Source organism: Seriola aureovittata, chromosome 19, assembly GCF_021018895.1.
Source record: "Seriola aureovittata isolate HTS-2021-v1 ecotype China chromosome 19, ASM2101889v1, whole genome shotgun sequence".
Classification (NCBI taxonomy): Eukaryota; Metazoa; Chordata; class Actinopteri; order Carangiformes; family Carangidae; genus Seriola; species Seriola aureovittata.
The window spans coordinates 7,092,520-7,107,550 of record NC_079382.1 but is presented as its reverse complement, the minus strand read 5'-3'; the positions used below and the strand labels follow the sequence as shown (position 1 = coordinate 7,107,550).

The 15,031-nt window shown below is 41.0% G+C and overlaps 1 protein-coding gene across 5 annotated transcripts in view; it reads left to right on the top strand.

Annotated features, from left to right (window-relative positions):
• LOC130187504 (kelch-like protein 29) overlaps nt 1–15,031 on the top strand; it is a 203,083-nt gene that overhangs the window by 153,543 nt on the left and 34,509 nt on the right. For all 5 annotated transcript variants that reach the window (XM_056405180.1, XM_056405177.1, XM_056405178.1 and 2 more), the window contains 2 exons: nt 12,055–12,237; nt 14,525–14,705. In XM_056405180.1, coding sequence (XP_056261155.1) covers nt 12,055–12,237; nt 14,525–14,705 — 364 coding nt within the window. The remainder of the gene's footprint in view (nt 1–12,054; nt 12,238–14,524; nt 14,706–15,031) is intronic.

Sequence of the window (15,031 nt, the reverse complement as noted above, 5' to 3'; positions counted from 1 at the left end):
CTAAATGTTCCACTGTGTTACTAGCTAGTTGCTAGTACCAACAGTTCCCTGCTGCTGCTGCTGCTGCTGCTGGAGACAATATTGATGAGAGAGCAGTGAGAGTGAATTTAAAACAGCAAAGTTATGAGACGTAAAACCACACTAGTTAGTTAAAAAGACGCTAAAAGGCTCAGAGCTGAGGGGAAGTGTAGAGCTGGTGATCAATCTCCATGGGTTCTTCATTACAAGTGACACATTTCACATTACATGTAGTCATTTTATCCATTTTAATATAGAAAGAAGCTTTAAATATTATATTATAAGGGTCAAAACCTAGTGAATTTTTGATAGTAGGATAAAAAGTGCTTGCAAAATCTCTTAAATACTTTATTTACCAGTTCCATATTGTTTTCCATATTCATCTCATATATCATGTCAAGGGTAAGAAAACCATTAATATGAATATTAATGGCCTATGAATATATACTCATACAACGTGTTCATAAAATGGAATGGCATCAAATTGTTTGTGTTTAACAATAAGACCTAAATTTACTCAGTTGTTGCTCCATTAGCTAAGAGCTCTAAAGAAGTTATTTCTACTGGAGCTGAATAGAAGCAGCCAGATGGTTTCCACATACCAGATAATTGTCTTGTTTACCCAGGTTTTTCTTTATATATAACCCTGCTGTGCTGCATTGTTGTAATTTCTCTCTTTACTTAGTTGCCCAGGTTTTATTGATGGTTAATATATATATCAATCACTCTGAGGTCCTGGTGTGTCACCATATTATTTCAGTTTGTGTGCTCCTATGCAGTTAATGGAACTAGTTAAAAAAAAAGAAGATATATTCATGTGAATGGGAAAGTGGTCTCAGACTTTTGGATCCCACTGTATCTATGACAACATTTGGACAAATTATCTCTCAGAATTACAACTAGGCAAGAGTCATAAAAATCTGAATAACCACCATGACATGAAGTTTATTTTTGGGCCGCCTCACTGAAAATGAGACAGTCCTGTGTCTCATTTTACATCTATTTTGCATTTTGGAACATTTCATTGAGTGGATGCTCTGCCCATTAATTTTATTAGATGCTAATTAAGGGGGCAAAAAGATATTCAGCATAGAAATTGTCTGTCTGTGATCTTCAAATATAGACACAATTTTAAATATGTAGAACGGTTGCTATGCTTGGGTTTTTGTGTGAATGTGTGTGTGCACAGATGGCATTATTGTATGTATTTTTTAACATAATGTGTGCACTAATTTGAATGTTAAGCCTTCTTATTTTCATCTTCGGCTTTGTTACTATACAGTGCCTCAGTTTTTGTGCTGCAACAACACGGGGGATGTAGCTGATTGTCTTTTGTTAAAGCCTCCTGTCTTTCTCATTTGGCCAGAAAAGAGTCTTGGGTAAAGTGAAAACTATGAATGTCTCATACTGAATCCACAGTGTTTTGCATGGTGTATGTGTATCCATTAGCTGCTAATTGGTTAATTAGAGTGTGGATGTGCATCTGATTAGCTGTCATTAGACTTTGCAGGGGATCAGGAGGATTAAACAGCCGCTGGTGCTGAGAGTTGACTCACAAACCTTTTTTGTCTTATATCATAAGATGATTTTAACATCCTTATGTGTGCTTGTGTCTTTATTAAGGAGCAAAGTTTTCTTTGGTGTACATGATGTGTGTGTGTATGTGCACCCGCCCAGACAAAGCCATATATTATGTTCCCATTTCCTTCTCTCCACATGTGTCGCTGTACTCGGCTCAGAGGAGGGTGGAGAGCGCCGGGGCAAACTGTTAACTCAACCCAGCCAAGTGGAATAGCACTCAGACAAATGAGCTGTAATGACTAGGAGACACAGGGGTCCAGCTCGGCTCACACTGTTTCTCTGTCTCGCTCACACACACACACACACACACACACACACACACACACACACACACACACACACACACACACACACAGATACATACACAAACACATAAACACAATTGTTAAACCTTTAAGTACATACACTGTGGGAGGGAAACCTCCAGCAGTAGCTGCCTCACTCTTTCTTAGTCCGTCTTTCTCTCTGTCCACTTTATCATCTGTAATCAAGTGGAAAAGTTAACAACTACAGTAGCAAATGCACAGCAGCAACATCAAGGGCAACTGAAGTAAGATTTAGATTTTGTGTTTTATCGCTATCTAATGTAATCATTCCTCATGCACGAGTTGGTGTTTGTAGTTATAGATTACTCAGTTTAAAGCTCCCTCGAACAAGATTCTTTTTTTTTTCCAAAACTGAGATCAGAACCTTGGCATGTGTTTCAGCAGGATTAACGCTGCTCCCTAAATTACTGGAAATGTTGATATCAAACATTATTGACCATTTTACATTCCTGCAGCATACGGCAGGCCAAATAAAACACTGTGCTGGTTGTGTGGTGGTCTAAAATGGCTGGATTTCATTAAATCAGCCTGCACAATAGCTTGGCTTGCATCCACAGTTTGGATAATAAAACCAGGCTGTTCTGTGAGGTCCGAAAGCCTGTAGGCGCGACATTCATCTACTCATTCACACCTCCGCCGGCCAGCAGCCATCCTTGGAGAGTGGTTATAGCGCACCACCACTGCAAAGAAAGGAGAACAAGATTCACACCTTGTAAGGAGAGCGTAAAAGATCATCAGATGACTTTCCTCTCAAGTCTGCCACCTACTGCTTTTGGCTCAGGTCCGATTAACACTGTTTTGCTGATCGCCTCAGCGTTTCCTCAACTGTTACTCGTCAGCACTGACAGTGGCTCTTTTTCATGCAATAATTGAATTTATTTGTCATCTGTCTCTCTGGCTGCACAGTCTCAACGCTAACCATTAAGCAAGGCGATTCGACGAGGGAAGCTGTCAGCAGTTTGGAGAGACAATTATAAGCTTTGCCTTTGTTATGTCAGGACTTTGTTGATTATTGTCCTGCTCTGTGTAATTATTCAGCCTGGTTTGTCTTTTAGAGCCAATGCAGCGTGAGATTACTCTGTTTCACCTCTCAAACTGGAAAAGCAGGATGCAGAAGAATGTGCCAGAAATGTCTTAATCGCTCTATGTGAAGAGTGCCCTTCAGCAGATCCTCTTCCGATCTTATTTCTGGAGTCTGAGATTGTATTTGAGGGAGAGAGGGAGAAAGAAACGGAGCGAGCAAACAGGAGAGGGGGCTGGATGCAGCAATTCACTGGAGAATTGGAGTATGAGTTTCTGATATTCCTGTGGCTTATCAGTGAAATCTCGAGCAAACACAATTATCTCGTCTAATAAATGCAACATGGAGGCAGTAAATCCAGATTAGATAACCTTTGATCTGAATGTCTGCAAGGGCTGCAGCCAAAATTAAGGTTCCATCCGCTTGACCTTTTGACTAGTGACTACTGTCAGGCTGAGCTACCGAGGAGGAGGGAGAAAGGGAGGGTGAAACAGGTGAACGATTGCTTTGGCTGCTGCCAGAAAACTCGACTCATTTTGTTCCTGGAGCTGCAGCGCATGTTCAGGCCCAAAGCGAGCAGCATTTACAGGAACATGGATCAGCCTCAGCATCGCTCATACCACATCTGGCACTTTGACCCGCTGTACCTGCTGCAAGGCTGGAAAGCTGCTTCTTTCTCATCCAATATTCAACAGACCGACTGAACCTGGTTAGAGCTTTATCATTGCATTTGCTGATGGCGCAGATTTGGTTGTTCAGACTGTGTGTGTATGTGGGCCCGAGTCCATCAAATCATAATGTATGAGATTCGAGTACTGCAAAGTTTAAAGAGAAATCATCTCCTCACTACTATGGTTGTGTAGACACTGTAGTTTTGTTTTGTTTGTTTTTTCCTTCGAGATTCTGAGATAGCTGTCCCTTAGATTTGTGTCATTGTCCCAATACAAGACATAGAGGGGGGGGATTCAGTGTGCGCTGCTCACAGCATTGAACATTACATTTAAAAAATTCAACAGGAACATCTCTTTCCAGTGACAGTGTCCCAGTTACTCTGTTTCTTCAGTAGAAAGTTGTTCCACCAAAAACTGTTCACAGTGCGGTAAGAGAATTATCCCGAGTATGGGGGAAACTGTTTTTGGAGAGACACTGTTGAGTTTTTTAGATTTAATTCGTCAGTGCTATGAGGACCATAAAAACCCAATTTAATCACCTTTATTGTTTTGGGGTGGAGGTGAAAATCTCAGAAACAAATGTCTCAAAACTTTGCATGGGTAGATACCACTAAATGCAAGACTCAATCATTTGAGTGAACAGACCTTTTAAATATGGTTTGAGTACACATGAGGCCACATAAAATGTTTGTCTTCAAGTACAACAGACAATCACAGGAGCAGACATTTTAGCACAACAGACAAACAACACACCAAAACACTGCATGAACAAAATGCACACATACACACACACACACACTCTCCAAATAATGTTCATTGCACCGTCCCTGTGATGTCCCTGACATTATTTGGGAGCCTTTGGCCCCTGATCCTCACCACAGCAAATTAACACCCTGGGAGAGAAATCATGGGATTAGAAAAGGGAGGAAAAAAAGCAAAAGAGAGAGAATAGAGAGAAGCAGCTGAGATAAGAGGAAATGGTAATGGACCAGCAGTGAGATATAAATGGCTCTGAGCTCTGAGAGACAGACTGCCAGTGTCACTGTGGCTGTGATACTCAGTAAGTAAAAGCCCTATTTATGCGCTATAGGAGTGTATTTACTGCTATACAGTGGCGTCCAAAAGTCTGAGATCACTATTCAAGATACTTTTATTTTGCCTTTGTTTTGGCTATAATCCTTTTTTTCATTACAGATGATATCAGTTTGACAATTTGATTTCAGAATATCTTATTATTTGGTTTCCCTTCCTTTTGCTTAAATAACAGCATTTACTTGAGCTGGCATGTGACTGTGGAGGAAAGTCCATGATAGTCTGGACTCCTTGGTCTTCTTTGGCCTTCAAGTAGTTCTTGCAGAGCTTTGAATCATGTCTGGGGGCATTATCCTGCTACAGTATGAATCTTCCTCCACAAAGATGCAAACCAGAGGGTACAACTTGTCTGTGGTACTTCTCCTTCGTCAGGGTGTAGTCAGTTCAATGCAGGTGTCCAACGCCAGAGTAGTCGGCAAAACACCAGACCTGAATATTCCCTCCACCATGTTTCAGTGTTGTTTGATACACTGTGATTTCTTTCTCTCTCCTGTTCATCTCCTTGCATACATCCTTCTGTGACTGACACACATCTCAAACTTGGATTCATTAGTAAATAGGACTTTCTTCTTGTCATCCACTGTGAAATGCTGGTATTTATTAGCCCACCCCAAGCGTTTGGCCTTGTTTCCCCTCCTGAGAAGTGGTTTAGAAACTGCTACTCATCCTCTGAGACTGCTACAAGACAGCCTTCTTTTGACAGGACTTTTGCTGATTGGAGTCTTGCATTCTTTATTTAGCAAATCCTGTGTCTGTGATGAAGTTGCTTTTGCATTTCTATCTCTCAGGGAACTACGCTTGATGTATTGATCTTCTGATGTGTGGTCACTTTTGGTTCGCCTGGTCGTGCTTTTGATGCAACTGATCCAGTTGCTGTAAAGTGTTTTAGAGGTCCATGCACTGCCCTCTTAGAAACCTTTACTCCAGTCATGATTTGATGCTGAGAAACACTCTCTCTCTCTCTTTCTCTCTCTCTTTGCTTAGAATAACAAGATGACTTCTGACACTTTCACTTAGCTGAGGGTCATGTGAAAGTATGTTTCAATGGGGAACAACTAAAGGAAATTTCATTGCTGACCTAGAAATGGAGAAAAATCTTCAGTGTATCTTCTTCACTTTATATGACATAACATCTTGTGTTTTTAGAATGTTTCAGAATGTTTATGTGAAAATATTAGATTTTCAATGTGGTCCCGGACAGCCCACTGCATATTTATACATGTGATGCGTGTGTCTGTGTTTATTAACACACACATTTTTTTCTCATCAGACTAGACTGGATTATTGTTTTTAATTGTCATCTGTGGATTCCTGTGATTTATGTGTTGAATGCCTTCAGGATAATAATAAAAAAAGGACTAATGAATAGACAAGCTCAAACCCTCAGAAGCTAACTATATGAACAATTATTTGAGTGATGTACTTGTTCATATAGTACACCATTGAGTTAAAGCCCTTGCAGATTTCTCTGTTTGAATCTGTACTTGTAATAATACAGCAATAAACTGGAGAAGGATTTAAATTCTCTGAGAAAATTTGAGTTCCCCAATTGGTGTCTATACCAGTTTTGGAAAAATGAACTGCAACTTAAGATAGCGCTAATAATTTTGGAGAATTCAGGAAACTTTACAGTAGAAGTTAGTTCAGCTAGAGGAGTAAAGATTTGTTTATTATCGTTCTGAATGACCAGGGTCACTGACCAAATCTGTAGCTTTTAGTGCTGAAACTCCTCTCACCCATGACTAAAATTGGAAAGTCTAGTCAACTCTGATATACAGTATGTTGCGTAGTGGTTAAAAGCTCAGTGTAACACACTGAAAGCTGTAGCAGCAGTCATGATACAGTAACCCTGTTGCAGATAGGTGGTTGCTGAGCAATTAACCTTATGAACAGTGCTTCTATAAGTTCTGTACTGAACTGAAAACACTGAACTTAGAATCCAGGGCTCAACTATAGACTATCTTAAGCACTATGTAACCATATATGTAGCTTTATAAAAGATATTACTGTCACCTTCTCATGTGTATACCTACCAAAATTGTAGCATCTTCTTTGTAGTGTTTATGTTGCTCTTATTCTCTTAAGTGCAGTGAGCGTCAGGTTGATGTTTGCTGGTATTTTACAAAACAATTTCAGCTCAAGGTCCATTCAGTAGCTGTGCTGGAGCTCTCAATCACATCACATTATTTTCAACTATACATGAAGTTTGACCAGTTGTCATGGAAATAGTAGATCCCCTTTCAAATGTTTGTTTTGTAAGCTCTCAGTAGCCATCTCCTCCATGTTGGTTTAACATTCTTGACCTTACAAACCATTGTTGGAGATCTTGCGATATGATTGAAAGCTCCAGAACAGCAAGTGAATAGACTTTGAGGTGATATTGTTTTGTCAAATGCCGTTTGCAAGGTCAAAAATGAACTGAAATGAAAGATGAACAATACTAGACTGGATGCAACAAACCAGTTTCAATCAAAAAAATCTGAGATTCAGAAAATCTGGGAGAATGATTCTTGACTCACATGTGCATGAACAAGGCATTGATCTCTCAGCTTTAACACTGCTCTGTTAAGGTGTTTATATTGGTACAACTTTACCCAAGCCAAACTCACAGTGTCCCTTTGACTGTGATCAAAAATAGCTGGTTAAAGTAAGGTCACAATGGGTCAAACACTAGGTTAAAAGGTGTGTGAGGTGAAAGAACAGGAAGCAGCGAAGAAAGATTATATAGAGAGTGTATTGGAAAAAGAGCAAAGATTCTTAGGATTTGAGAGCGAAAGACTTGAGGAAAAAGAAGAGTGAGAGAGATAGAGCAAAGTCTCCCGTTGGGTCAGCAAAGAGAGAGAGAGCGAGAAAGAGGGAGGTGTTAGCCGCAGGGTAAAAAAGAAGAGGAATAAGGAAAGCAGGGTCACAGCATGGGGCAGAGAGCAAGGAGACACATAACAAGTTGAGATAAGGCCCAATGTGGCAGCAGGGAAGAAGAGACGACAGAATCTTTCCTTTCTGTCCTCATCTTTCCATCAACCTCTCTTCTTCGGGAGTGCTGTACATCTGTGTGTAATTTTGTGTGTCGGTGTGTGTATATCTGTGCGTGTATGTCCACAGTGAGGATCCAGCTTGCTCTAGCATGGGGGAAAACAAGGGGCGGCGTGCTCCTGTCACAGATAGGTTTCATTTAGTTGAAGTCGAGTTGGGTTCAGAGAGTGTGTTTGTGTTTGTGTGCGTGCATGTTATGCTCAGTGGGTGGGCATCATCTTCAATTTGAGATTCAGCTCTTACACAAGCCTGTCCATTGCTCAGAGCACATACTTTTTGCCACACAATTCACAGCTTGTGATGACTGAAACCTCCTTCTGAGGGATTTAATACTGGGTTCTATCCAGATGTTGACATTGTACGTATGCTGCCATACTGTTCTCCTGTTTAAATGAAGAGTTGGTTGTTGCTCCAATTGACCATTTCAATTAATCAAACAGCTATAATAAATATTTTTGTATTAACTTGCTAATGAATCAAATAGACAAACCAACTGGACCCTATCTTCCTAGTACCAAACAGTGGACAGACAAAGCTACTAGCTGGTGAACATAGTGAACGAGTCTTAGTTGCTAAGGGATAAATATTTTGTTGGTGGAGTCCAGACAGAGACAAAGGAGAGTTAATAAGTGAATATTGGATTTAAATTCATCAGGTGGACACAAACACAACTACAAATGAATGCTAATGCTGCTCTGTCTTTGCTGAATGTGTAAGTAGGCTAAAAAACTGTTTGCTAAGAGTATAGCTATATCAACTTAAAAATAGATAAACAGTGTTGTTAATGCAGGTTAAATGGTACAACTACATCATAAACTGATCAGAAACTAATCAGATTTCACTTGAATTTCAAAAACACAGCTTTGTTTCAGGGCCATGACTTTGCTAGCTTGCGTCACTGCTAGCTTGATTTTGTTTCAAATGGGAGACAGTTAATGCTTTGACTTAGTTTTTATTGCATTTTAGTTGCAAATGTGTTTACAAAGTATTAAAAAGAAATAAATATACTCCTTCTATCAAAGTCAAATAAACAATGGTAGCACAGTTGCGCGATAGCCAAAGGTGTAGAAGACTGTGGTTGTACTAGTTTGCATCAACCTAAGGATTTATGTATGTGGTTATGTGCTACGCTGATTTTTCCTTAATATTGACAGGTTAAAAATTTAGCGGAAATAAAACAAAAGGTCAGTAACAATCCGGAGAAGGAGACATTTTCTCCCCAAACTGTCACGGGTATAAACTCTGTCAGGGAAAAAAGAAACGAGCTGTCAAGATTTGGTAAACCCTTCATCCCCAACCGCTCGTCTCCATCCTTCGATCCTCCATCCCTTCATCCCCTCTACCCAGCTCCCATCAAACCTGCAACTGACTGACAGCCGTCCCTGTGAGGCTTTGTTGTCTGAGAAAAGTCACACACACACACACCCACGCAACCATCTGATCCGATGCCGTGACTCCCCGTCAGCGGTGCCGCTCTCTTGTTTTGTTGCGTTCTGACAGGCCGGTGTTGGGTTGTGTTAGCTTGTGAATGTGTTCAGGGCTTCAGGGGTCAGAGCCGCGCAGCAGCCTCAGCACCCAGATGTGGACTCTCCCTGACGTGTTTGGCCAAGTGGAAAGCACTGAGAGCAACCCTGCACATGTGCACTAGGTGATAATAAAGACCTGCATGCTTTGAATCTGGCACGTTGCAGCAGCAAGTTGAATTGCTTAGGTTGGCCTAATTAGACTCTGTGGGGGTTCACGATGGTTTACTGGAGGAGAAAGTGTGTGTGGGAAAAACAACAAAAGAAACTGTTCTTTTTCGGTCTGTCTTTTCAAAATCATGTCCTCTTTACATTATTGGACAAAAGTGGTTAAAAAAAAAATCTGGAAATTTAGTATTTGTACCTCTTCACAATGTTTTAAGGTGGGATTGAATGTAATATTTCTTCTTGAACAATATGAACCTCTACAGATTTTAAACCGAACGTTAAACAGCACAATACTGATTGACGTGCAAGCAGGAAGAAGAAAATCCCAAATTGGCTCAGACACAGAAACTTTGCCAAGTTAATTGAAGCAGTCAATATCAACAAACTGAAACTGAAGCTAATAGGATGAAAGAGAAGGAGATGAAAAGAGATGAAAATGTAATCCTATAAAGACAGAGAAAACAGTCAAACTTTTAAAAACCAATAAAGTTGAAAAATAGTGTGTGATAAAGAGAAATAGAGTACAAACACGTACAGCAATAGCTCCAACTAATCATGAGAAAGAACAATAGTGGAACAAAGTCAATATAATTAGTGTGTGTGTATGTGTGTGTGTGTGTGTGTGTGTGTAGGTATGGTTGGAGGCTCATGAGAGGGAAGACAAAGAGCCCGTTTTCACTTAATTTTTTTTCAAAGAGCAGCCGCTGTAGCTGTGACTGTCCTATAAAACTACACTCCCATTTATTAGCTGCATATCCAAGGTCTGTTGGAGGTCTTGAGGGCCGTTTGAGGCTCGGAGTCTGGGGCGTGATGCCATGAAGCTGTGAAAACTGGCCCATGATGGCAACGAGTTCAACTCAAATCTTTTTTAGCAGCGCTCCAAGTTCGCACATCTTTCACGCACTGCCAGAAAGGGCAGCAACTCCTACGCCTTCCGTATTTTGTCAAGATTGTCCTTTTTTTAGCTCCTGTACCAGACCTTCTTCGCAGTGACACTGTCACAATTTCTCCTTGAGCCATTACTTTCTTTTCCGTCCTACGCTGAGGAACACATTCTTAAAATCTAACCGAGGAAAAGAGCCAGCCCGCTTTAAGCTGTCCACTAAGTCTAAGCTGTATGTCCACGATATGTCTGAGGCAGTGCTTACTGCTCTGTCTGTTTGCTCAGCCTCAGCAAAGCCCATTGTAGTTTTTGTATCTTTCTCCTCGTTTACCCTTTTTCTTCTTCCTGGGGAAAAGCTCTGTTTTACCAGCTTTGAAAGAAACATAGAGGCTTAAGAAAAAAAAAACATAAGGGTATAGTTTTTTTTAACAGAAAGAGGCAGAAGGAAAAGACAGCCACCTATAGATGTGCCTGTCAGGAGAGTGTATGTGTGGAAAGGTATCGATCCAAGTAGATGAGCCAGTGGTTAGTCTCAGTTTGGAGTGTATGAAAATTAGCTTCCCCCCCCCCCGCGCTTCTTTGTCTCCTCTCTCTCTCTATCTCTCACTATCACGCTCCTCTCTCTACCCGGCTACTCTGCCCGCCTGCCTGCTGCTTACAAACACACGGCTCATTTCTGTGTGGTGTCTCGTCATCTTGTCTGTTCACTGGAGCCTGCTGCTGAAGGCTGAGAGGACCTGAGACACGCATGTGGCAGCCTGCCCATCTGTTTGTGTGTTTTGGATCACTGGTGTCTTTATCCAGAAGCTGTGTGTGTGTGTGTGTGTGTGTGTGTGTGTGTGTGTGTGTGTGTGTGTGTGTTGTGTGTGTGTGTGTGTGTGTGTACCTGCGTGCGTGCGTGCGTGCGTGCGTGCGTGCGTGCGTGCGTGCGTGCGTGCGTGCGTGCGTGAAGGCAGAGATCGGGTGAGGAGTGCTTAATGTGTTTGGAGTATCTTTTTAATCACACAAGGTCCTCCGCACATGTGTGTGCAATGAGACACATCTCCACATACAAATGTACACAAATTGATTCTTACATATTGATTTTGTGATTCTCTTATACCCTGTCCAAACAGTGTATGTTTCACTGTGAGTGTGAGTGTGTGGACAGTGAAATGTAGGTTAGTGCTTGTGTGTAGGAACGTAGAACAAGAGAGCTGGGCAGCAACCAAAAGAATGGCAGCCGCATCAGTCTTGGTAATTGAGTTATACTTTCCCATTTATCTTAGTAGTTTCCTGTGACCAAGAGGAAACTTTTCTATTTTGCATTTTGTTTTGCATTTCCCGACAAGCTTATTGACTCAGGGACAGCCAAGGTCTGCTGAATTCATAATAGCAGACTTATAATGTGCTATAATAAGTCTTTCATAAACACTCAAGTCTATTATAAACACACAGTCTAAAGCTGATTGTGCGTTAGCTGGTTCTCACGCAGCTTGTCAAGGTTCTTGTCTGAAAATGAAAGAGTTCAAAAGGTGTTTTCTTTTCAAAGCTGCCATATATATAAATACTTTAACATCATGCAAGATGCCAGAAAACATTATGCCTGTTACTTATAGCAGCACTAAAGCATCTCAATGAGGCTTTGATTCAATCTTGTCCCTTATTTACTGTTGGAGACCCTGACCGCCTGCTTTCTCCTATCTTTTCCCCTTCCTTTTCTTCCTTTACCCTCCTTTCGTTCTTCTTTGTGCTCTAGGTGTAGCCGAGGTGATAGTTTTGGTGGGAGGACGCCAGGCGATCGGGATGAACCAGCGTTCCCTGACAGCAGTCACCTGTTTTAACCCCCAGAACAGTAAGTGGTACCCGCTGGCCAGCCTGCCCTTCTACGACCGCGAGTTCTTCAGTGTCATCTCAGCGGGCGACAACATCTACCTGTCAGGTGAGTTAAATCGGCCACTCCAGCAGCACAATTGTAGCTTTCCTTTCGCAGTCATTTAGTGGCACAGAACAGGAGGACAGTAGATGCCATCACTTTGTCACACCACAGTAGTGAAAGGTTATCCCAGCATCCAGGAACATTTCATATTCATTTTGTAAGAAAAATAACAAATTAAGTACATCACCACAAAGTCGGTTCAAATGAATACTGTAAATAGGGAGTTGGATCTTTTTTTAAGTCATTTAGTCACACTCAATAAAATAAAGCACTAATAGGCTACAAGGGACACTTCAGTAACACTAAAATATCTTGTTATGGTGCCATCACACAGCAACTAGCCTATAAGAACTAAAATTCTACCTTGAGTTAAGTTGATCTTAAAAATAGAAGTTGACAAAACAAAGTTGCCTCAGCCAAAGTGCTAAATGGACCTTGAGGTGAAATTATTTTGCCATCATACATTGAGTGGTTTGTTTGTTCATCTGTAGTGATGTAAAAGGTAAAAATACATGATAGTCTTACATCTATAAAAGCAAATCCTTGAATCTCTTGTCTCTGACCTCTTTTGGTAAAGACAATTTCATCATAATGAAGCCAAGATTTCCAAACTTTCATTCACAATTTCTTATTGAGGACATTTTCAATCTGTTATGGATATGATTCAGTAAAGTGAGGCCATCACCCACCTCCTGTGACCTTTGAAAAACAGTACCGGAGTATTGAAAGGCTGGCTGCCCTTAGAGCTTACTCATCTGTTGATTTGAAAGTTTTTCTCTGCCCAACACTGCAGACAACTTTGTCTTTCTTTTCATAAGAGTCCTTTTTGAATAGAATGTCTCTTCTATTTACCTTCAGTGGAGCATTTTTTTGAACTTGAGTTTTTTTCCCTGTCTGACATTACAGTTGCTGCAGTGTTCTGCAGTTTATTTTGTTCCATAGTGGCACACTGTGCACTCTGTGACTCCCTCCATGAGACACCTTTAAGTTGCTACTCCAGAGGTAGACTGAATTTCTCCCTCCATGGTCCATTTGTGCGAGAATCCTGCATGGTACTCAGACCTTGACATTGCACCGTGGAAATGCAACAGGATTTGTCCTGCGTGTACCTTTCCTCTCCCCCTTTTCATATAAATGTAAATTTGTGTTTGGGCATTGGAACAGGTCTGCATGTGTCCGCTGGGAGTCAGACAGCCAGCGGGGAAATCAGAGGTGTTCTAGCTAGCCAATCAATGGGCTCCAGTCTGTAACCGTCCTCAAACTCGGAGCAGGGTCACTGAGTCAGGGCCGGTGTTACATGTCAGACTACACAGCTAACAGGGATGCTTTGAAGAGAGCTGAGACAAGTACAGTTTTGTTGGTTGGCTGGTTGACTAGTAAACATAGCAGAAAACTACTTTCAGTCAGTTTAATTTTTCCAAGTCTGTCATTTTTTCTAAGAAAAAAATTTTAAAAAACACACGCATATTCACATATTTAGGACTGAAGATTTCAATACTGAATAGAATTTTATCGTACCATTTGATGCCGAGGTTTTACATGTATACAATACATAATGTACCATATTTAAATCATATAGCTGTTTTTGACCTAATAATTCCACGTATTAAGAGCCACAGCAATCAGCTAGGAGCTAAAAGTTCATTTTGCACTCTTGTTTGCATTCTACAACATCTGAAGAACCAGTGATGGACTGAAAAATGACAGTGGCATTTGAAACGCAATTTTCACAGATGAGGAAACAGTCATCCTGTCAATTTGTATTTAATGTAACATGACACTTACTGTATGTTTGATGTAATGAATGAACAAAGAGGTGGAGAAGGAGACTGAAAACTCTGAGTCTCTGCTCAGTTCCCTTCTGTTTTAGTTATTTATTTCTTCTTTAGAGAAAGAAAATGTGATGAAATTACTAGTTATGGAAAAGCTGACAATATTTGTTTTTAACAATATTAACATAACATTACGTAACATAACATTGCAACAAATGCCCATACCTTGTCCTGATACTGATATTAGAGTCACCCAGTAGTTATTTTGTGATTAAAAAAAAAAAAAACACACACACACGTTGAATCAACCTCAGCATCCTGAACCCTGGAGCAGGGACTTTTACCTGGGACTGTCACACAGGAAGTCAGTTTTGTTCTTATTCGTCAGGTTGAAATGCAGGTAAAGTTCCTGTGTTTCCAAAAAGGTTCTTGGTTTCCTGGGGGAGTTCCTGTGGTGGAGATATCCTTGTAATCACTTGATACATCCACTTTAATAACCTTTATTCTTTACATTTTAGGTGGTACAGAGTCAGGTGTGATGGTGGCTGATGTATGGTGCTACATGTCCCTGCTGGACAACTGGAATCTGGTGTCCCGGATGACTGTGGCTCGCTGCAGACACAACAGCCTGGTGTACGATGGCAAACTCTACAACATTGGAGGACTGGGTGTATCAGGGAACCTGGACCATGTGGAGAGGTAAGAGTCACGCCAACTCAACAGCAGCTTGTCTACAAACAACAAATACCTCCAGCAGCTCCCAGCTGGTGACTGCACAGTCCCTCACAGCTCTAACCCCAATTTGACAGCCATCTCTGCTCACACATGTGGATGATTGTACAAAAGTAGGTGGATGCTGAGCAATCCAGTTTGAGCAAATAAATATTCACACTGCGCAGTGAAACGTGGCAGATGGTGTGGCATGCAGTAGTGCGGTACAGCATATTGCAAAAGTGGTTGGACAGGTTTGTTAGCATTTTCTGTGAGAGCAAAAGGTGCAGAGGAATGAATCTGAGCTGGAGCAT